Source organism: Desmodus rotundus, chromosome 8 (assembly GCF_022682495.2).
Source record: "Desmodus rotundus isolate HL8 chromosome 8, HLdesRot8A.1, whole genome shotgun sequence".
NCBI lineage: Eukaryota > Metazoa > Chordata > Mammalia > Chiroptera > Phyllostomidae > Desmodus > Desmodus rotundus.
Genome location: NC_071394.1, coordinates 130,302,990 through 130,324,342, shown reverse-complemented (window position 1 = coordinate 130,324,342; position 21,353 = coordinate 130,302,990). Strand labels below are relative to the sequence as shown.

General features: G+C 45.7%; 1 protein-coding gene across 1 annotated transcript; it reads left to right on the top strand.

Moving 5' to 3' along the window:
* Positions 1 to 659: 659 nt before the first annotated feature.
* Positions 660 to 20,879, top strand: SLC25A20 (solute carrier family 25 member 20). The gene is made up of 9 exons (XM_024566152.3): positions 660 to 865; positions 4,792 to 4,884; positions 8,482 to 8,609; positions 12,892 to 12,982; positions 17,625 to 17,742; positions 18,447 to 18,519; positions 18,867 to 18,976; positions 19,459 to 19,583; positions 20,015 to 20,879. The coding sequence occupies exons 1-9, from the start codon at positions 761 to 763 to the stop codon at positions 20,075 to 20,077; spliced, it is 906 nt and encodes a 301-aa protein (XP_024421920.1). The 5' UTR covers positions 660 to 760; the 3' UTR covers positions 20,078 to 20,879.
* Positions 20,880 to 21,353: the final 474 nt, after the last annotated feature.

Below are 21,353 nucleotides of genomic sequence, written 5' to 3'. Positions count from 1 at the left end.
ACTCCGCTTGCTCTCCCTCACTCTGCTGTAGCCACAAAGGTCTCCCTGTGGCTTCTAACAGACCAGGCACAGACCATCTCAGGGCTTTTGCATTTTATTTTCCTTTTCCTTGGAAGGTTCCTCAACCTCCATATCTGTGGGCAGGACTCACTTCCTCACCTTCTCAGGTCTTGAATCCAGTCACGTCAGTGAAACCCTTCCTTACCTAATTAAAATTGTAAATTACTCTGTCTTCCGTGCTCCTAATCTTCTTTCCAGGTTTATTTTTCTCCATAGCAGTTATGGCCAGTTGATACGATGCATCTTTTACTTAATTTATCTTTGTTACGGTGTGAACTCCACAAAGACAGCGACTGGTGTGCTGTACTACCAGCCGCGCCTCGAGCACCTGGAAGGGTGCCTGGCACACAGCTGAGGGCAATCGACTCCTGCCGAGCGAGTGAAGGAGTGGGAGCCCAGAAGAGGATGCATTTACGTCCGAAAGGTCTTTCTGGATAAAACCACCCACCCGCATATCCAAACACCTCTCCGACCGCATCACGGCCAGCCCGGCTTCCTCGGCCACGCCCATCGGGGGAGGGGCCGAGGCCGGAAGCAGCCCCAAGGCGGAAGCTCCGCGGGGCAGTCTAGGCCCACCTCCCGACCTGCCTCGGGTTCTTGCCCCGCCCACCCTAAAGTGGGTGAAAGGTCGGCGGAGCCGGACCTGCGACTGGGGCAGTGCAGCCAGGTGACAGGGAACGTGCAGGCTGGCTGACAGACCATGACAGACCAGGCGAAGCCCATCAGCCCGCTGAAGAATCTCCTGGCCGGCGGCTTTGGAGGCATGTGCCTGGTGTTCGTGGGGCACCCGCTGGACACGGTTAAGGTGCGAGGAGGCTGGGGCGCGGGTTAGAGGGAGGAGGCCCCGGCAGGGTGCAGTGTCTCCCGCGAGGCGCGGCGCGGGACGGAAAGGGGGCCTGTGGAGGCTTCCCTGAGAAGTCTAGGAATCTCCCTCCCGCCCCTTTAAGGGGCCCGTGGAAACTGTTCCTCGCGCCGCAGAGAGCTGGTTCGCGCAGAGTGAACAGTCTCTAACCAGTCATCAAGGACTGTGATTTCAAGTTCGACCCGTAGCCTCTCCTGACCTTGCGCCACTTCTGTGGGGATGGGAAAGAAAAAGCGCCTCCCCAGTGCTCTGATTTCAGCAAACCCTAACATTATTGGCAAGGCCGAAATAGGTCGCTTGTAAATCTCGCCTCAGAAAGAGGCACGCTTATTCTAGAGATGTCTTTTGACACATTGCTCTGGGCCAGAGTGCCCATTACTATCTCCTTCCACCTTTCCCCCTCCTGAGTGGTGCTTGGCCATCTTCAGCCTGTCACGTCATATTCGCTCAAGTGGCCTCCAGTGGGAAGTCATTATGCCCTGGGAGACTGAGCCCCTGCCCAGGAAGCCTGTGACCAACTTTGTCCTGGGCCAGGCCAAGGCTCACAACTCCCAGGTGAGGAAGCCATGGTCAAATGAGGCTTTGGGAAGGAGAAAGCTCATCCGGGCTTTTCCCTGGGCTTCCTCACATCATGCCTGCCTCAGCTGTTCCCTCTTGCAGCACTTTCAGCCAGGCCTTAATGGAGGCCAAAGTCCATGCGCTGTGACTTAGGATTCAAAGCTTCATCCTACTTTTTAACCTTATTTCTGGACACACATTGGGAGGAAATCGACAGATCACTGCCAGGGTGCTGGGGAGCAGACATGAGTCTCACAGAGTGGGAAGCCTGAGGAAGGGGCTAATTAGAATTCAGATTGGGTTTCCAACACAGGGAAATAGCTTTAGGACATGTCTCCCTGGCATCTGGGCAGCAACTTATTTGCTACCTTTCACCTAGGAGAGGGGCTGGGGCCATTCTTTGGCAAGACCAGGATTAAAGCAACCTGCCTGGCTAGGACACTCAAACATGAAATCAAATATTTAGCTGATGGTACTTCTGTATGTTTACTGCTTCCCAGACAGTGATGGTTCTAAGCAACACTATCTAGTAAGAGAAAAGAGCCCTGGCTGGTGTAGCTTAGTGGATTGAGCACAGGCCTGTGAACCAAATGGTCACTGGTTCGATTCCCAGTCAGAGCACATGTCTGGGTTGTGGGCTCTGTCCCAAGTGGGGGATGTGTGAGAGGCAACCACACACTGATGTTTCTCTCCGTCTCTTTCTCCCTCCCTTCCCCTCTCTCTATAAATTCATAAGTAAAATCTTTGGAACAAAAAAAGGAAAGATTTGTCTGGCCCCTCTTCCTATTTTTTTTAAATTAGTTTTCAGATATACAACATCATTTGACATCTGTATTCACTGCAAAGTGATCACCTCCAAAAGTCTAGTTACTATCCATCACTATGCAATTGACTCCCGTCACCGCTTTTGCCCATCCCAACCACCTTTCCCTCTGGTAACCACCAATCTGTTCTCTGTGTCAATGAGTTCATTTTGTTTGTGATATCATATGGTACTTTCTGCTTCTGACTTATTTCACTTAGCATTATACCATCAAGGTCCATTCATGTTTTTTCAAATGGCAAAATTTCTTTTTCTTTTTCTTTTTTTTTGGCTGAGTAGTCTTCTAATGTGTGTGTGTGTGTGTGTGTGTGTGTGTGTGTGTCACATCTTACTTATCCGTTCATCCATACATGGACATTTAGGTTGTTTCTGTGTCTTGGCCATTATAAATAATGCTGCAGTGAATATAGGGGTGCATATACAGGGTGGGGCAAAGGGAGGTTTACAGCTGTTCATATGGAAACAATACAATAATCACTAAATAATAACACAAGAATAAGCTCTATGTTTCACGTACTCACAACTGTAATCCTGCTTTTGTCCCACCTTGTATCTTTTTGAATTAGTAAATAAATGAATCTCCACATTCTATTGGTTCTATTTCTGTGGAGAATCCTGACCAATACAATAACCAAGAGAATTGAAAACATATCCATACAAAAACCTGTGTGCAAATGTTTATAGCACCTTTGCTCTTAATAATCAAAAAGTGGAAAAAATGCAAATGTCCGTTACCTAATGAACAGATAAATTAGTACAATGGAATATTATTCATCAAAAAGAAGGAGTAAAGGACTGATGTATACTACAACATAGATGAACTTTGAAAACATTATACTAAGTAAAAGAAGCCAGGTGTGAAAGACCACATAGGAAATAAATGAAATATACAGAATAGGCAAATCCATAGAGACAGAAAATAGATTGGTGGTTACGAGGACCTACAAGGGCCTACGAAGAGAGCAAAATGGGGAGTAACTACTAATGGGTGTGCCGTTTCTTTTGCGGGTGATAAAAATCTCAAATTGATTGTAATGAAGGCTGCACAACTGTGTATATACTAACAATCATTGAATTGTACGCTTTAAATGAGTGAATTTTATGGTATGTGAATTATATCTTAACAAAGCTGTTTGAAAATAATAATACTGAACCGAAGACCCGGCTTCCCCCCCCCCCCCCCGCCCACACACACCCTAAAAGATGTTGGCTGGGACTGCACTGTTCTGAAGATTGGCTTCCTTGTGGTTCACCCATAGGCTGGCGAGTTGGTGCTGGCTGTTGCCAAGAGGCCTTCTTTCTTCCACACATATCCTCTCCAGACTGCCAGAGTGTCCTCATAACATTGTCGCTGCCTTCTTCCAAAGCAGGTTAACCTGTGATGGAGACAGGCGGAAGCTGGCTGCCTTATTGCCTAGCCTTGGAAGTCACACAGCATCAATACCACCACACTGTGTTCAGTAGAAGTGAATCACTGAGTCTGGCCTATGTTCAAGGGGCAGAGAATTAGGATTTACCTTTTGAAGGGGAAGCGTGTCAGATGATTAGTGAACATAACTGAAAACCACTACACTGCATAAGGATGGATGAGGACCTGACCTGGGAGAAGACTCAGAGAGGGGAAAAAATAGGATTCTGGAAGCATCTTGAAGGATTACCCCTACAGACTTGGTACTCATGTGATAGAGCAAGAATAGCAACAGGAAGTAGTCAGAGGTGATGCTAGGGTTTCAAATCTTGAGAAAGAGGGTAGTTAGGTGGGTCTGCTACAAAGGGGATATTATCAGGAGGGTGAGATTCTGGGGGTGATTTGAGTAGGGAGAGCTTCTTCAGGTGGTTGGAAATGTAGCCCTAAAGGTAGGGCGAGTCTGGAGATGGGCCAGTAATAGTAATCACTGAGCAGCAGCCGAAACCCTGGAATCTGACTTTCTGAAAGGAATACTGGACCAGATGAGTAGGGTGCTGAGCCTTGAAATGCATGGAGTAGAAAAGAAGACAAAGGAGCAAGTACTAAGGGAGGTTTTAAGAGAGACAGTTGCAGCATTGGATACACCAAAAGGTCAAGAAGGATAAGGACCAAGAAAAATGGCATTAAATGCACCTCACTCCAAAATGCCATTGTTGATTTGAGCACCTTACCTAACTATCAGCATGCCATTATGTGTTGGAGTGGGTGGTGGCCAGAGCTAAGCTTTGCATCAGATTTTTACTGGCTTGTCACTGAACTCATGAAACCCTGTCTCCTCCTCTGTAAACTGGGAATATCTATCCCATTGGGTCATTGTGGGATCCATTAGGCAAGAAATGAATGGTGAAAGTAAGTGGATGGGGAAATCAGAGGAACTGTCACTGTCTCTAAAATCATTCTACTAATGACTTGTGAGTGCTGGATTTGAATAAACTGGAGGAAAGAGAAGCCTGAATCTAGCAGGTTAAGTGAGGTAGTTCCAATTCTGGGAAATTACAGTATTTTAACTTCTGATTTCAGGTCCGACTACAGACACAGCCCCCGAGTTTGCCTGGACAGCCTCCCATGTATTCTGGGACCTTTGACTGTTTCCGGAAGACTCTAATTAGAGAGGTATTGTATCTCTGTGCCGGGCACCCCTTTCACTCTGGGGAACACAGATACAGGGTTGGTGTGTGGCTCCCCCTAGGGCTTAGCTTGACCTTGTGTTCTGCTGGAGTCTAACCCACAGCGGTGGCTCTTTCACCATGCCATTCTATGCCCTCCTGTTGTCATCGCTCTGGAGCCTTTGCGAGTTCCAGTTCCAGTTTTATGCCAATGACCAAAGCTAATAAAATGATTCTTTTTGGAAGGCAGAATTTAGGCCGCAGGAAATTAGTGAGGAATAATTGGAGGCTCAAAGTGGGAGAAAACACAAATCTGGATCAGACAGTTTGACAAGGATCAGTGGCAGAAGTTTACAAAATGTCTGGAGGAAAAGTCAGTCAGCCCAAGGCACAGTGAGAGAGGCCTGCAGAGTATTCAAACCCCTAGACAGGGACACTAAATCGATCAATTGCCTCCCTATACACCCTGACCAGGGATCGAACCCAAAACCTAGGTATATGTCCTGACCGGGGATGAACACCCAAAACATTTTGGTGTTCGGGATGACGCTTCAACCAACCAAGCCACCTGGCCAGGGCCAAAATATGGGATTTTTAAAAAAGTTTTAATTACCAGTGATATTTAGTACTCACTTCATTAGCACATGTTTAAAAAGCCCTTGTTGAGAATTTTTTTCTTCCTTTGCTCCCTAAAATATAACTCTCGTGTGAATAAATGGCCTATTAAATACACAGAAACTGAGAAGTAGGTGTCACTGAGATAAAGAGGAGTTTTGCTGGTAAGTGATAAACTCGCATTTGGGGAGTTGTTCCCAGGGTCCCTGAGGGATCCAGGCATAGGAGGAAGATTTTGCACCCATTTGTGAGTTAGTGCTGTCTTTCCTTCTGTAAGGTGCTCCTTCTTTTTTCTAAATCTTCACCTGTGGATATGTTTTTATTGATTTTTTTTTTTTAAGATAGAGCAGGGGAGAGGGAGAGAGAAAGAAATATCAATGTACGAGAGAAACATCAAGAGGTTGCCTTCCATACATGCCCCAACCAGGGACTGAACCCACAACCTACTTATGTGCCCTGACTGGGAATTGAACCTGCAACCTTCTGGTGTGTGAGACAATGCTCCAATCAACTGAGCCACCCCAGCCAGGGCAAAGTGCTCATTCTTTTGTCTGTGTAGAGTCTGATCAGTGTAGGATGAAGGCTTTAGGCTTCAGGTCTGCTCAGAGCCCTCTGCCCTTATGGAAGAGAGGCAGGTTTACAGGCCCTTAGGACAACAAACTTTGTTGAGCACTTGTTTAGCAGCTGGGCAATGTGCTGGATGCTGGGGGCCCGGTGAGAATGGCTTGTTTAAACCCAACTCCCTGCAGAGTCGACTAGGTTCCCTTACTCCAACCATACTGGCGTGTGTCCCTGGTGTTTGTTGTGCCAGGTGTGGCTCTCTGCTTTCTGGAGCTGCCAGACAAAGGTCTTGCTTGTGCTGCATGAGTCTGGGTGGGCCAGCATGGTGAGAGGAAGGCTAGAACTGTCAGGACTTGGCCCTTCCGGACCTGAGCATCCTGCTCAGCCAGGTGGGGAGCTGCTGTGGGAGGGCCTTTGGAAGGACTTTGTCCCCTGCTGCTTTCGTAGATCCTCCTCAAAAGCTTCTCTGTCTCATCACCCTTTTCTGTTTACTGCCTTTGCACTTTGTATTTGGAGAGTCAGCTTACAGCTGGCAGGAATGTTTGACCTGTGCAGGATCCTGGAGGTGTGCCGACAGGTAGAGCTGTGCCGTTAGTTCTGGAAGGTGGATGGGGTATGAATGCCCGGGAGCTGCAGCCAGGCAGGCTCTTCAGACTGGGTCTGGACCCTCCCACTTGCAGTCTGCTCTGATACTCCTGCCACTCTATATAAGGAACAACCTTTACGGTTTTTATACTTGTTTTAAAATTATTATTGTTTTTTAAAAATTATTTTGTATTAAAGTGATGCAAACACTTAGTTTGTTACTGAAAGGCTGGTAACAAAAACAGCCATCTTCCCCTCACATGCGCACCTTCGTCCGCCCCCATTCTCCAGGGACAGCTACTCTGAGCCCTTGCAGTTGTTTCTGCTGTTTCTCTGGAGCTACGTAACACACATTTACTGCTACATTTCACACATTTTTATATGTTTTATCTCCCTACTTATGGTAGACGATTTTAACTCTTCCATTACCTATCCCCTTTTTCTGACCTGCGCATATAATTTCATCTTAGATTGTGATTTAATCCAGCTCACTGTTTTTATGATTACACTATACATATGTGGGTTTTTTTCTGTTAATTAAATAATGTACTAAGATGTGCATTTCGTCTATTGGGCAATGTTTTGTTTTTCATAAGGTTGGGTTAGTAATCCTGTCCATTGCAGTCACTTGTGTTTCTCTGAACGGCTGTCTCTGTCGTACTGTGCCCTAACTGCTCTGTGGCGTATCTCTCTGGCTGTCCACACTGCCTGAACCGTAATAACCCGTTGTTTCAGTGTGTGTAGTTTTGCTTTGTTTTTCTTGGAAACATGTCCCCTGGAGTCCTCCCTCCTTGTACTCCCATATGGAAGGGCTTCTTCCCAGGCCCACTGCGCCCAACACCATCCTGCAAGTCCCTTTCACTTCTTTGGGGCTGAACCTTTGCTCTCCCAGATCCCAGACCTTCCTTTCCCTTTGCTGCTCTTGTTTGGCTGGGATATCTATCTACTTGTCTTAGTGTCCACTTATTACTACTGCATAGTTGTTTTCGTGACCAAACTATACTGGTGAAAATTGGTGTGCAAGCTTACTATTGGTGTTTTATTTTTTAAAGATTTTGTTTCTTTATTTTTAGAGAGAGGGGAAGGGAGGGAGAAAAAGAGGGAGAGAAACATTAGTGTGAAAGAGAAACATCAATCGGTTGCCTCTAATACGAGTCCCAACCAGGGACAGGGGACAGAACCTGCAAAGGAGGCATGTACCGTGACTGGGAATCAAACCAGCAACCTTTCCCTTTGCGGGAGGACTCCCAATCAACTGAGCCACACCAGTCAGGACTTACTGTTGTTTTTTAACAACAAAAATCTCATGTCTTAATTCTTGGAAAATACAAAAATTTCTTAATCACCTGTAATCTCACCCCAAGGAAGTCAGATCAAAACACCCTATTTTGTAGCCTGCTTTGTTTTCACTTAGTAGTGTCTTCACGTTACAATATGATTTTATGCCTGTGTGATAGTCCAATAGTCTCATTGTCTCATTTATCTCCTATTTGGGAGCTTTTAGATTCATTCCACAATTATGGTACCTGATAAATGCCTGCTGTTATTTTCTTTTTTCCATCTCTGAGTATTTCCCTAGAAAACATCTCTAGACAGGATTTCCTGGTGAAAGGGTCTGCCAGAAATTCTTCCAGAATGGAAGCTGTTTTCCATTTTCTCCAGGAGTATAGAAGAAGACAACTCTTTCTGATAAACCTGCAGGGATTCTTCCTTTTAAAAGCTCTCCTTGGCAGAGAGGTGAAGGAAGGATGCCTCAGATGAGCAGACAGACACACTGCTTGCCTGTTTCAGTGGGGGTGGGGGGATGTCTATACACAGCTTCTGCTTCTGTGATTCCTTGCAGGGCATCACAGGGCTATATCGAGGCATGGCTGCCCCCATCATCGGCGTCACCCCCATGTTTGCCGTATGCTTCTTTGGGTTTGGTTTGGGGAAGAAACTGCAACAGAAACACCCAGAAGATGTGCTCAGGTGAGTAGTTACAGGCCTGGAGTACTTGATGCTGCTCTGCCTGGTGATGTAACCTGAGTTAAAGAACCTTGGTGGACAGGCAGTGGCTGTCCTCCTGGGCTCCCGAGGCCGGCTCCTGAGAGCGCACATGGGGCATGAAGGAGCTACTTGAGTTTCCTTGGCCTTATGAACCAAAAGAGAAAAAGCCCACCCACCCCTCCACCCCACCACCAGGTTTTCATAATTCCTGCTGTGAGGTAGTATCGTGGCTACTGGGGCTGTCAGTAATACCAGCCTCAAAGGGTGTTGTGACGTCTGCATGCTGAAATGTGTGTCAGGTTAAAGAGATAAAAATGTGTATCAGGCACCCTGAGCAGTACCTGGTGCTGCAGTAATAACAGTGGCAGCCTCCTTGTCGCTCACCTGGTTGGGATAAGGGAGATTCCTACTTCTGTCTTTTACTTCATTTTGATAACATGATTATCATTATTTTAGATACTGGTTTCTCTGTTAAAGTGAAGTAAGTCAGTGCTTTTCTTTTTTTTTTTTTCTTTTTTTTTTTAGACAGAGAGGAAAGGAGGGAGAAAGAGAGGGAGAGAAACATCAATGTGTGGCTGCCTCTCTTGTGCCCCCTACTGGGGATCTGGCCTGCAGCCCAGGCATGTGCCCTGATTAGGAATTGAACCGGTGACCCTTCGATTCACAGGCTGCCGCTCAATCCACTGAGCCACACCAGCCAGGGCAGTGTTTTTCTTTTTAATATACTTTAAAAAGTTGTATTTGGGTATGAAGAGGCAGGCGAGTCAGAATTCCAGCTCATGACAAAGTGGCTCGTGAAAGTAGACTTCTCCCAGCTGTACCAGAGTCACGCGCCAGAAGCCCAGCGGGGTCGCTGCCAGTACTTTGGCCTGTGGGTTGTGTTCCCCTCACGATGTGATCAGAGAAACACTCTTCCTGCTTAAGCAAAGCTTGAGACACTCAGGACCCACCCCCATAATCCTGCCACATTCAGAATCCTGAAAGTCAGCCCTATCACTTTCTCCTCCCCTCAGTGGTGTTTGGGAAGAGTATGGAAAGGCGCAGTACCAGGGCCTTGGCGTGGAAGCTCAGGAAGGGCCAGTGCTCACACATGCCTCCCTGGGGTGGGATGGGAGTGGGGTGGCAGAATGGGCCAGGCAGTGACAGAGTATCTACACGGTACCCTGTGCACACACAGACCCCGTTCAGAGGAAGGTCGCCAATTCCAGGAGATGTAGGTATGCCTAGTTAGGGTCTAGGCATCCTGGGAAGAACAGAGCATACTGGCCTCATCGGGGAAGTTTATTTGCTGAGAGGTCTCGTCTTGGGAACAGCATGTGAATGGAGACTGTGAAGGAGACGATGCATGAAAGCAAGTCTCTTGACTGCTCAGCAGACAGCCTTTGGGCTGGGCTTGCATGCCTGAGGTGGATGTGTGAGCCCTGCCTGGGGTGTGTGTGTGGCAGAAACTGGGCAGTTGAGACTGGTGCCCTGCCTAGAGGGAAGGACCCCCAGTGGGTGTCTCCCTACCCCATTTGACATCTGTTCCTCAGGTCTTGGTCTCCTTATTGGGTGGAACTGGCCTGAAGGCTAAGCTGTCAGAGGTTTGGGGTCAGGAGGGGCCTGACGCTCAGGCAAGTAAGTGAAGTTTTTTGAGCAACATTTGCTAAGTTGTGGGGAACCTGTTGAGATACTGATTGTAGCTTTGTGCTGCATAGCCTCTAGACCACCCTGGTACCACTAATCCCAGAAGGAAAAGATGCCAGAGATGGCATAGACAGCTGTGGCCAAAGATGCTAGGAGCCTCAGACTCCTCAAAATACTCAGTGCAGCTCATTCTGTGGGGGGCAGGGTAAGGGACCCTATATCTGGCCACTGGGGAACTGTTCCCTGCACAGAGGGCCCCAGGACCCATTATGCCTGTCTGGGCACCGCCCTGGTCTGGCTTCTTCTCAGTATTTTTTAAATATATTTTATTGATTATGCTATCACAGCCGTCCCAATTTCCCCCCCTTTTGCCACCCTCTGCCCAGTACCCCCATTTCCTCCAGCAATCCTCCTCGTTTAGTTCGTGTCCATGGGTCGTGCATATAAGTTCTTTGGCTTCCCATTTCCTATACTATTCTTTTCTCTTTTTAAAATATTTATTTCTTTTTAGAGAGAGGGTAAGGGAGGGAGAAAGAGAAGGAGAGAAACATCAATCAGTTGCCTCTTGCACGCCCCCAACTGGGGACCTGGCCTGCAACCCAGGCATGTGCCTTGACCAGGAATCAAGTCAGCAACCTTTCTCTTCACAGGCTGGTGCTCAATCCACTGAGCCACACCAGCCAGGGCTCCTATACTGTTCTTAACATCCTCCTGTCTATTTTGAACCCACCACTTAGTTTCTTAATCCCTGTACTCCGCCCCTCACCCTGTTCTTCCCCTTCCCCCTCCCAGCTGATAACCCTCCAAATGATCTCCATATCTATGATTCTGTTGCTGTTCTGGTCATTTAATTAGTTTGTTTTTTCAGATTTTCAGATAGTTGTTGATAGGTACGAATTTGTTGCCATTTTAATGTTCATAGTTTTGATCTTTCTCTTAAATAAGTCCTTTTAATATTTCATGTAATAATGGCTTGGTGATGATGAACTCCGTTAGCTTTACCTTGTCTGGGAAGCACTTTATCTGCCTTTCCACTCTAAATGATAGCTTTGCTGCATAGAGTAATCTTGGTTGTAGGTCCTTGCTTTTCATCACTTTGAATACTTCTTGCCAGTCCCTTTTTGTCTGCAAAGTTTCTTTTGAGAAATTAGCTGACAGTCTTATGGGAACTCCTTTATAGGTAACTCGCTGCTTTTAAGATTCTCTCTTTATCTTTAACCTTTGGCACTTTAATTATGATGCATCCTGGTGTAGTCCTCTTTGGGTCCAAATTGTTTGGGACTCTGTGCTTCCTGGACTTGTATGTCTATTTCCTTTGCCAAATTGGGGAAGTTTTCTTTCATTATTTTTTCAAGTAACTTTTCAATTTCTTGCCCTTCTTGTTCTCCTTCTGGCACCCCTATGATTTGGGTGTTGGTATGTTTGGAGATGTCCCAGAGGCATCCTATACTTTACTCGTTTTTTTTTTTTTTATTATTATTTTTTCCTACTTGCTCTTCTGGTTGAATTCTTATTTTGTCCTTATGTTCCAAATTGTTGATTTGAATCCTGGCTTCATCCTCTCCACTGTTGGTTCCCTATAGATTGTTCTTTATTTCACTAAGTGCAACCTTCATTTCTTCCTGGGTCTTTTTTATGCTGTTTTCCTACCCAGTGAGTTCTCTGAGCATCCTGATCAGCAGTGTTTTGAACTCTGCAGCTGATAGGTTGGTAATCTCTGTTTTGTTCAGTTCTTTTTCTGGGGTTTTGTTCTGTTCTTTCATTTGGGCCATATTTCTTTGTCTCCTCAATTTGGCAGCCTCCCTGTGTTTGTTTCTGTGTATTAGGTAGAGTTGCTTTGACTCCTTGTCTTAGTAGTGTGGCTTATTTTAGAAAAGGCACCTGTCAGGATGAATGTGGTTTCTTTAAGTCCTTGGTTTTTGGACTTCCATACAGCTCGATTTTTCTGACAGTTCTGGGTGTTACTTGTTTTGAGGTCTAGTTGTAATTCTTCTTTCTGTGGTTGTGTCAGAAAGCAAAGCATGTTTAGCTGCAACTCAACCTTGACCAGAAGTCCCCCTTCTCAGTATCTTATAGCACATTCCTTAGGACTGACCTGGCTGCCCCTCAACCCGTGGAGGTGGCCACAGCTGTTCTTCCTAGCCTTGATGCTGTCCTGCTTAAATCTTGACTTAACATATTCTCAGGCCCTTGGTGACCCAGAGGAGGTGACATTGGAGAGGAACTGGAGTCGACTGAGATCCAGATCCTTGGTTAGTAGCTTTTTTCAATAGCCCTGAATTTTACAGATGGGGAAGCAAGGTACAGAGAGGCATTGAAACTTGTTTATAGTCATTGTGCATGGCAAGCCCAGGGACGGAAACCGTGTCTTACTGTAAAGCTTTTCCCATGGGTGAGGCCATCTGCGTGTGTAGGTGGGCCTTGTGTGGTTCTTGGCACTGGGATCCCTGCCCTGGGAAGTTTGACATCAGAATATACCTGAAACTTGGCTTTTGTGCAAAATTTGATTTATTTGTGCTGGGCTTTCTGCCCAGTCCAAGTACTTATTTTTTTTCTTATAAAGTCCTCTTTGGCTAGGACTGCCTCTGTCCAGTTGAATACTCACAAGTGCTTGCTTCTGGTTTTGTTTTCGGTGCAGCTACCCCCAGCTGTTTGCCGCTGGGATGTTATCTGGTGTATTCACCACTGGAATCATGACCCCTGGAGAACGGATCAAGTGCCTGTTGCAGGTAAGGGTGTGATCTGGATGGAGTGATGTGAGGTTGGGGGGGGGAAGTAGTTAACTTCTTCTATTCAGTATACAATTTTGTGTGGATGTTTATGTTCTTTCACCCTTTATAAGACTTCAGGTCAGGTGTGCAAAACAATTTCAAGGTTTTCAGGAGCATGGAAGCACTTGTACTATGCCAGGACAGTATAACAGACCAACCAACACGTCACACCTGTGACGTGTCAATCCAGACATATCTACCCTTATTATTAGCACCTACTTCAGTAACTCTGAAAGGTAAGTCATGTCTCATCAGAAGAGAAAGAGAAGCTGCTCCTGCCCAACATCTTATGTCTCCACCGATTACCCTAAGACTCAGTGCCCATAGAGTGCCTGGCTTGTTCTCAGGCCCAGTCATCTGGCTGTTTGACTTAGCACACAGGACTCTTTTTAAAAATCAAATGTTAATGCTTTTTCTTTGAATGGCTGAAGTAATTTAACACACAATTCTTGCAAGAAAAAAATTTTTTAAAACATTGTATTTACTTATTTTTTTTTAGAAAGAGGGGAAGGAAGGAAGAAAGAGAGGGAGAAAAACAACAGAAACATCAATGTGTGAGAGAAACATCGATCAGTTGGTTGCCTCTGGCACACCCCCAGCTGGGGGTGTGGCCCACCACCCAGGCATGTGCCCTGACTGGGAATCAAACTGGTGACCTTTTGGTTAGCGTTACTATGCCCAACCCACTGAGCCGCACCAGTCAGGGCTAGAAAATATCAATAATGCAGAGAAGCACAAAGAAAAAAATGTATCTATTACCCATGATACTACCCCACTGAGGTAACCACTGTTACAACTGCTTGCATGTGAATTCTAGTCTTTTGGTAAAAATGTATATTTATTAAGAAATATCTTTTGAGATAAAATTAAGTTCACCTATTACAATTGTTTTATAACCAACTTTCTTCCCTTAATATACCATAATATTTTTCTGTGATTATTTTTCTCAAGCATAATTTTCTGCAACTTATTTCATTACATACGTGGCTGTCATTTACCCAATAATCCCTTACCTGGGGGTATGACAAATTATATGCCAGCAACGAAGATCTCTGTAAATAAGATTTTGCACAATGTACCTGATATTTTGATGAGTATAAGTTGCTTGTATTTTTCCTTTGTGAAGTAACTATTCGTGTTCTTTGCTCATTTTGGTTTTTTTCTAAATTTATTTTTAAAAGCCTGGGCTTAAGATTATTAATTACTTATCATATGTGGCAAGTCTTTTTTTCATGGTCACTCAATTTTGTGTATTTTTTAATTAAACTTTTCATTTTGAGATAATAGATTCATGTGCAGTTGTGAGAAATAATACAAAGAAAAAAGAAAGAAAGAAGTAATACAGAGAGATCCCCTGTACCCCTTACCCAGTTTTCTCACAATGGTAACATCTTAAAGCTTTAGTACAATATCACAATCAGGATATTGGCATCAATACAGTCAAATACAGGACATTTCCAGCATACCAAGGATCCCTGATAGTGCCCTCTTATAACCACATCCACTTCCCTTCCCCGCTCCAGTCCCAAACCACCCCAGCAACCATTAATCTGTACTTCCTTTCTATAATTTTGAAGTTTCAAGAATGTTACAGAGATGGGATCAACATAATTTTCTGGAGGTTCATTCATATTGTTGATATATGAATAATTCGCTTTATTTTAAGGAGAACGTGGCATGGACGAACCACAATATGTTCAACTTTCCATCCATTGAAGGACGTCTGGGTTGTTTCCAGGTTTTGGCTCTTATGAGTAAAGATGCATAAACAGTCGTGTACAGAGATTTTTCTGAGAAAATAAGTATTCATTTCTCTGGGATAAATGCCCAGGAGTATAATTACTCAATCATATGGTCCTTGCCTGCTCAGTTTTTAAGGAAATGAACAAACTGGTTTAAGGGTGGCTGTTCCGTTTTGCATTCCTGCCAGCAATGTGCGTGTGAGCCAGTTTCTCTGCATCTCCACCAACATTTGGTGATGTCACTATTTTTCATTTTAGCCATTCTGATAGGTGTGTAGTGATATTTCCTTTTAATTTGTGTTTCCCTAATAGCTGAAGATGTTGAACTTGTTTTCATGTGCTTTTTGCAATCTGTATATCTTACTTGGTAAAATGTCTTTTCATGTCTTTTGCTCATTTTCCAACTGGATTATTTTTTAATCGTTGCGTTTTGCAGTCCTTTATTCTAGATACTAGTGCTTTGTTAGATACGTGGTTTGCAAATATTTTCTCCCAGTCTGTAGCTTCTTTTCATCCTCTTAATCTTTTGAGCAAGCATTTTAAATTTTTATGAAGTTCAGTTTATTTTTCTTTGATTGATTGGGCTTTGGATATTTAGGGTACTGGGCCTAAGAACCCTTTATCTAGACCAACATCCCAAAGATTTTCTTTTACTTTTTCCTAAAAGTTTTGTTTAGTCCTAGCTGGTGTGGCTCAATGGATGGAGCGCTGCCCTGTGAACCAAAACGACATCAGTTCCTATTCCCAGTCAGGGCACTTACCTGGGTTGCAGGCCAGGTCCCCAATTCGGGGCCTGTGAGATGCAACCAATCTATTTATCTCTCACACATAGATACTTCTCTCTGCCTCTTTCTCCCTTCCTTTCTCTCGCACATGGATGTCTCTCTCCCTCCCTTTCTCCCTTTCTTCCCCTCTCTTGAAAATAAATAAATAAATAAATCTTAAAAGTGTTGTTTATAATTTTACATTTTATATTTATGTGACCCCATTATGAGTTTTTGCATAATGTATAAGAATTAGTCAGAGTCTTCCCTTTATATCGCCAGTTCAGACTTTTTTTGAACCTCCAACAAGTTTGTCCAACATTTTCATGTGGATGCTCATAGACACCTCAAAGTCACCTCGTGCAAAACTGAACTGGTCTTCCCCCAAACCTGCTTGACCTTCAGCCTTCTGCAGCTCAGGGGGTAGCAACACCATCCTTTTAGCTGTTCAGCCCTACAACCCAAAAGTCCTCCTGGGTTTTTCTCTTTCTCTCACTGTATATATCCCATCTGTTGAACAGTTAAGTTGGCTTTCCACATATCCCAAACCCATCCCTTCTTACCACCTCCATTGCAGCTGCACTGCTCCAGGTTACCTTCGTCACTGGCCAGGACAACTGTGAGGGCCTCCTTACTTGGTTCCCCGCTCACAGTCTGTACTGTAAATAGTGAGAAGATTGTTGGTATGTCAGTTCTATGTCCAATCCTCTCTGGTCTCCAGATCACTGTGAGTCAGCTTCAGCATCCTCTGGTCACATGGGCCTCCCTGCTGTTCTCAGACATACCAGGTTCACATGTGCCTGGATCATTTGGGGAAGTTCCACAAAAAAAAAAATAAATAAAACATTGGTATTACATCGATGTTATCTTAAATGTTTATTTTTAGAAAACTTGACATCTTTCTGATTGGAAACTTTTCATAACCAGAATTATGACTTTTTATTTACCTCTTCTTTTATGTCCCTTAGAGATTTTTTAGAGTTTTTTTATTTTGTTTTAAAGTTTCACATATGCAAATCCTATTGCTTGATGCACATATATTTTATTGGTTTTTAAATTTTTTTATTGCTCTTTTGAATGAGATTCTTTTCCATTATTTTTCAACTGGTTAGCGCTGGTATGTAAGAAAATTATTGGGTTTATATATTTATTTTTAAGTGTTTCTCCTTGGAACTGTTAAAACTGAACTCTCTTTTCAGCTTTATTACTCTGTGGTTGATGCCCCATGTGTTCTGATTCCTCTTGCCTCTGTATTTCCTGTGTGTTCTGCTTGGGGGTCTCTTTCTCTCAGACTGTTACTGGGGTTACCCCTGCCTGCCCTCAGGCTCTTGGTTGTTAGACCCTGGATCCCCGAGACTGAGATGGAGGCCTCCTCTTAGCCCTCTGTTGGCTCTGCGCAGGACCTCTATCCAGATACTTACAGAGCTCTGAGTCTAATTTCCAGTTCTCCTTTTCTTTTTTTTTAAGATTTTGTTTATTTATTTTTTTAGAGAGAGAGGGAGGGAGGAAGAGAGGGAAACATCAGTGTGTGAGATACATCAATCCATTGCCTGTCATAAGCCACCAAGGGGACCTGGCCTGCATGTGCTCTGACTGGGAATCAAACCAGTGACCCTTCAGTTCACAGGCTGGTGCTCAGTCCACAGAGCGACACCAGCCAGGGCTCCAGTTCTTCTTTTCTTAACCAAGCTTCATGACTGGTTAGGACTCGGAATGGAGTTGGTGCTCATTGGATATTTGCGGAAATAGAGTAAAAGAATGACTGATGTATTCGTCTCCTCCTTTGTAGACCTTCCAACTAACTTTATTGGGAATGCTTTTGTATTTTGGAGAGTTCTTCAACTTATTTTCCAACTCCTCTGTTGATATTTTTTTCCAGTCAGCGTGTGCATATTCTGTGACATTTTCACCTAGCTTTATTTCATAGTGACTTGCACCAGTATTGTACATTTCAAATAACTATTGTTTTGATAGTCATCTTTAATTGGCCTAATGCATAATGACCACTTCCCTACTCACTTCGTAATCTGTAACCTGCTGAGTCTGTTGACTGTGATGCTCTTCCTGACTTGATGACTCTTCCCTCCCTCGCAGATTCAGGCTTCTTCAGGGGAAACCAAGTACACTGGTGCCTTGGACTGTGCAAAGAAGCTGTACCAGGAGGCTGGGATCCGAGGCATCTACAAGGGGACTGTGCTCACCCTCATGCGAGGTAAACTTTGGGGTCCCCTACTGGAGGTCACCTTGGAGAGGCTCACCTGGGGTGGATTTGCCACAGAGAGTCTTACCTGGATCACCACTTTAGCCTTGGCACCACATGCCGCAGCTGGGACAAGGCTGAGACTGAGTGTCCTGGTTTTAGGTAGTCTCTCCTCTGGCCAGTATGGACACGAATGAAGATGGGGGCATCTTCCATCCTTCTCGTAGGCCAGCCCTCAAGGGTAGAAGTCATGACAGCGGCAGTTGGAGGGGAGTGGTACGTGGGTAGAAATTATGGCTGGAGGGATGAGTGGGAAGAAAGAATGACTTAGGAACAGTGGGGCTCTCCCTGGTTTCGAGAGGCATGTTCTGCTGGGGTGGAAGTAGGAGACGCAGAGATGGCCCAGCCTGGTCCTGAAATGGCAGCTTGGAGGAAGGCCAGATGCCAGCCATGGTTGTAACTGCCTGCCTGGAGTGGGCATGTCGCGGGACTGCGCAAGGGGACTTTGAAGATGAGATGATGTCACGTGTGTTTACACTCACTCACACTGGCGCCCACCCCAGAGCAGCATCTGGTCACTGCCTAGTGATGACTGCAAATAGGATGTGCTGCTGAGGGACTTCTCAGGAAACCTTGAAGAATCCAGGGCCAAGCTTGGCTCTACTAAGTTCAGGATTTTATGTCATTTAATTCACATCTTTCTTTTCCACTAACAGATGTTCCGGCCAGTGGGATGTATTTCATGACATATGAATGGCTTAAAAATATCCTCACTCCCGAAGGAAAGAGGTGAGGAGAAAAGAAGAACTTAGAAGCCACTTTGCTCAGCCATGGGTAGGTTGCACTTTCCTGAGAGTGGGTCTGGAGGCAGAAGTAGGACTTGCTTCTGGCTTCGTGTCCTCTGTCCTCTGGTTGCTGCTGAGGCCCAGCCAACACCTCTTGCCCTGTGCCTCACCCGAGAGAGCAAGTATTTGAAACAAGTGCATGAAACCTCCTCCAAGGAGTGGCAGCTGCCATGTCACATGAGCTGGGCCCCTCGCACTCTAGCCGGTTTCTCCTCTCCCCGTCTGCTGCAGGAGGGAAGGTCAGAGTGTCACTCTCACAGCCTTTGTCTGACTGTGGTTGGTGTTCTGCAGTGTCAATGAGCTCAGCGTGCCTCGGATCCTGGTGGCTGGGGGCATCGCGGGGATCTTCAACTGGGCTGTGGCCATCCCTCCAGATGTGCTGAAGTCCCGCTTCCAGACTGGTTAGTGGAAGGTAGTGGGGTAGATGGGGGTGCAGTGGGTCCTGGAACTGACTGCCCCTGGGGTACAGAGCTCATAAGTCCTGAGGGACACTCACTGTCCAGAGCACCCCTAGCTCCTCTCTGACCAGCTTGTCCCTTGTGGTCATTTGTGTTCCAGAAGCCTAGACTCATTTTTCATGTTGACCGGAACACAAAATACATGAAATAAGAAGTCAAATCAATTCTCCTTCCCCACTGTGAGCAGGACTGTTTCATTGTTCATTCCTCTTCTCCACTCCCTCAGCACCAGTAATCCAGACATTGGTGTCTGTCCCAAGGTTAACTGTGTTGTCTGTGGACTGGTCCCAGATGACCTGCAAGGGGTCCTCTCCCTGGTGCTGTGACCCTGAAGGGAGACTTGACTACAAGATTGTTCTCATGTGGGTCACCATAGTCAGGTCAGGAAGCTTCCTGAAGCCTTAACAGTTGGGTTCTGCCTACAGCACCTCCTGGAAAATACCCTAATGGTTTCAGAGATGTGCTGAGGGAGCTGATCCAGAATGAAGGAGTCACATCCTTGTACAAAGGGTTCAATGCAGTGATGATCCGAGCCTTCCCAGCCAATGCGGTGAGTGGCTGGCAGGAGCTGTACTTTCCCTTTGGGGTTCAGAGCAAGGGGTTCAGGGCTGACTTTTGCCTGCTCCTGGGGTTGGATTGGGGGCTCAGTTTTCAAAACAAACAAACAAACCCTACTCTCAGTCGGAGCCTTCTAATTTGCTCCCTTTCCTGAAGATGTCAGGAAGATTCGCCTTTGTGAATCTCTGAGGTGAGGGGCTTTGATGGCCTAACCTGGCCATCAGAATTGGACAGTTGTGGGACATGCATTTTCTTCCCCTCTTGGGAATGAGAAAACACAGCTCGATTCCCTGACCTGGGTGGGGTGGGAGTGAGACTAGGGAGGGGTTCTGGTCCTGATGGGGCCAGCCAAATGTGGTGCTGGGGTCTCTCTGAACAGTGACAACTCCTGCTGACTTTTCTCTTCTTCCAAACCTTTCTCAGGCCTGTTTCCTTGGCTTTGAAGTTGCCATGAAGTTCCTTAATTGGATCGCCCCCAACTTTTGAGGCTGAAGGCTGCTCAAGGCTTCTGGATGCTGGAAACTGTTACCAAAGAGGAGCAGTGGGCAGGACTAGGCCTTCCTGAAGGGGGAGTGCAGGGGGATGGTGGGATCAGAGCTCTGTGCATGGACTTGTTGAGACCGTTTGCCTTAATGACATCCTCTACCTGGTATAACCTGGTGTGCCATTTTGAAACTTGAATTCACTCTTGTCCGTTTAAGGGATCTCAGGAAGATTTGGAGATGAAGTAAGTAGCTTCTAGACCAGATACCACCTGTGGCCTGAGTACTGTCTATGGATTGGTTGACTGCTGGCCCTAGTATACCCAAAATGCTGGTCTCAAAAGAGAAAACCTCAGCCTTTCACTGGAGGTGCTATGCATGTTTTCAGCCAGCTGACCAGGAGCTAGGGGCATCTTTGATCCCTAGGCAGGAACACCCACGGGATATCCGTGGTATCATCCTATCCTGACCTTCACAGGGGGGTATGAACTTGAGGCCCATGTTTGTATGTCAAGTGGAATGAGCAAATGTGTAGGGGCAGATAGCCTGATAACTGTAGGGTTTTTGTTTTATTTTTTATTTTTTTAAGGCATGCAAGTAATCAAAATTGAATCTAGAGTAGTCTAATTTCCCAGGAGAAGGTGGAGAGCTTTCCCTCCTACACAGTGAGGAGAGTTGTGATCAGCAATACCAGCCTGCTAGGATAAATGAGAAAGCCCAAGGTGTAGGAAGCCTCTCTTTGCACATTCTTTTCTCGTGAGAGCCCCCTGTTTTTACAGGAAACAATAAAGATTGTTTTTAATTTTTGTATTGTGTGGGGTTTTTTTTCTTTTGAATTGAGATCATTTCAGCAGGCAGCCTGTGGCCTTGGTAGAGGCTGTCAGGGATCCGGTATCCTTTCCTGGTTGCTTCAGGCTCCATCAGGAGAAAAAGGGGCCAGTTTTAGCCAGGCCACTTCCCTGACTACTCCAGCCCCAGCTGCTTAAGGTGGAGTGGGGTGTGGTGGGGCAACTCGATTGGTAACTGTTCTCGTAACTCCCAGTGCAAGCCTGGCGTGCAGGCTCCACACACCCAGCCTGCAGCTTATCCGTTCATTCCTTAGCCATTCTGCACCCTGCCACACAGATGTCTGAACTAAGAGATGAAGAATCAATTGTTCTCAAAGACCAAAAGCAGTCTTGAGTTTTCATATGAGCTTTAGGTAACCATGTGGACTGATGTCACCAGCCTGGCTTTACTCACCAGGCTGAGGAGGATGCCCAAGTGCTGCCTAAGGAGGT

What these genes read in the sequence shown, in the direction of transcription:
- SLC25A20 (XM_024566152.3), top strand. Translation starts at nt 761, where the DNA reads ATGACAGACCAGGCGAAGCCCATCAGCCCGCTGAAGAATCTCCTGGCC. An exon ending in GGATCAAGTGCCTGTTGCAG is followed by an intron (nt 12,983 to 17,624) that starts GTAAGGGTGTGA and finishes CCTCCCTCGCAG; the next exon opens with ATTCAGGCTTCTTCAGGGGA. An exon ending in CTCACTCCCGAAGGAAAGAG is followed by an intron (nt 18,520 to 18,866) that starts GTGAGGAGAAAA and finishes GGTGTTCTGCAG; the next exon opens with TGTCAATGAGCTCAGCGTGC.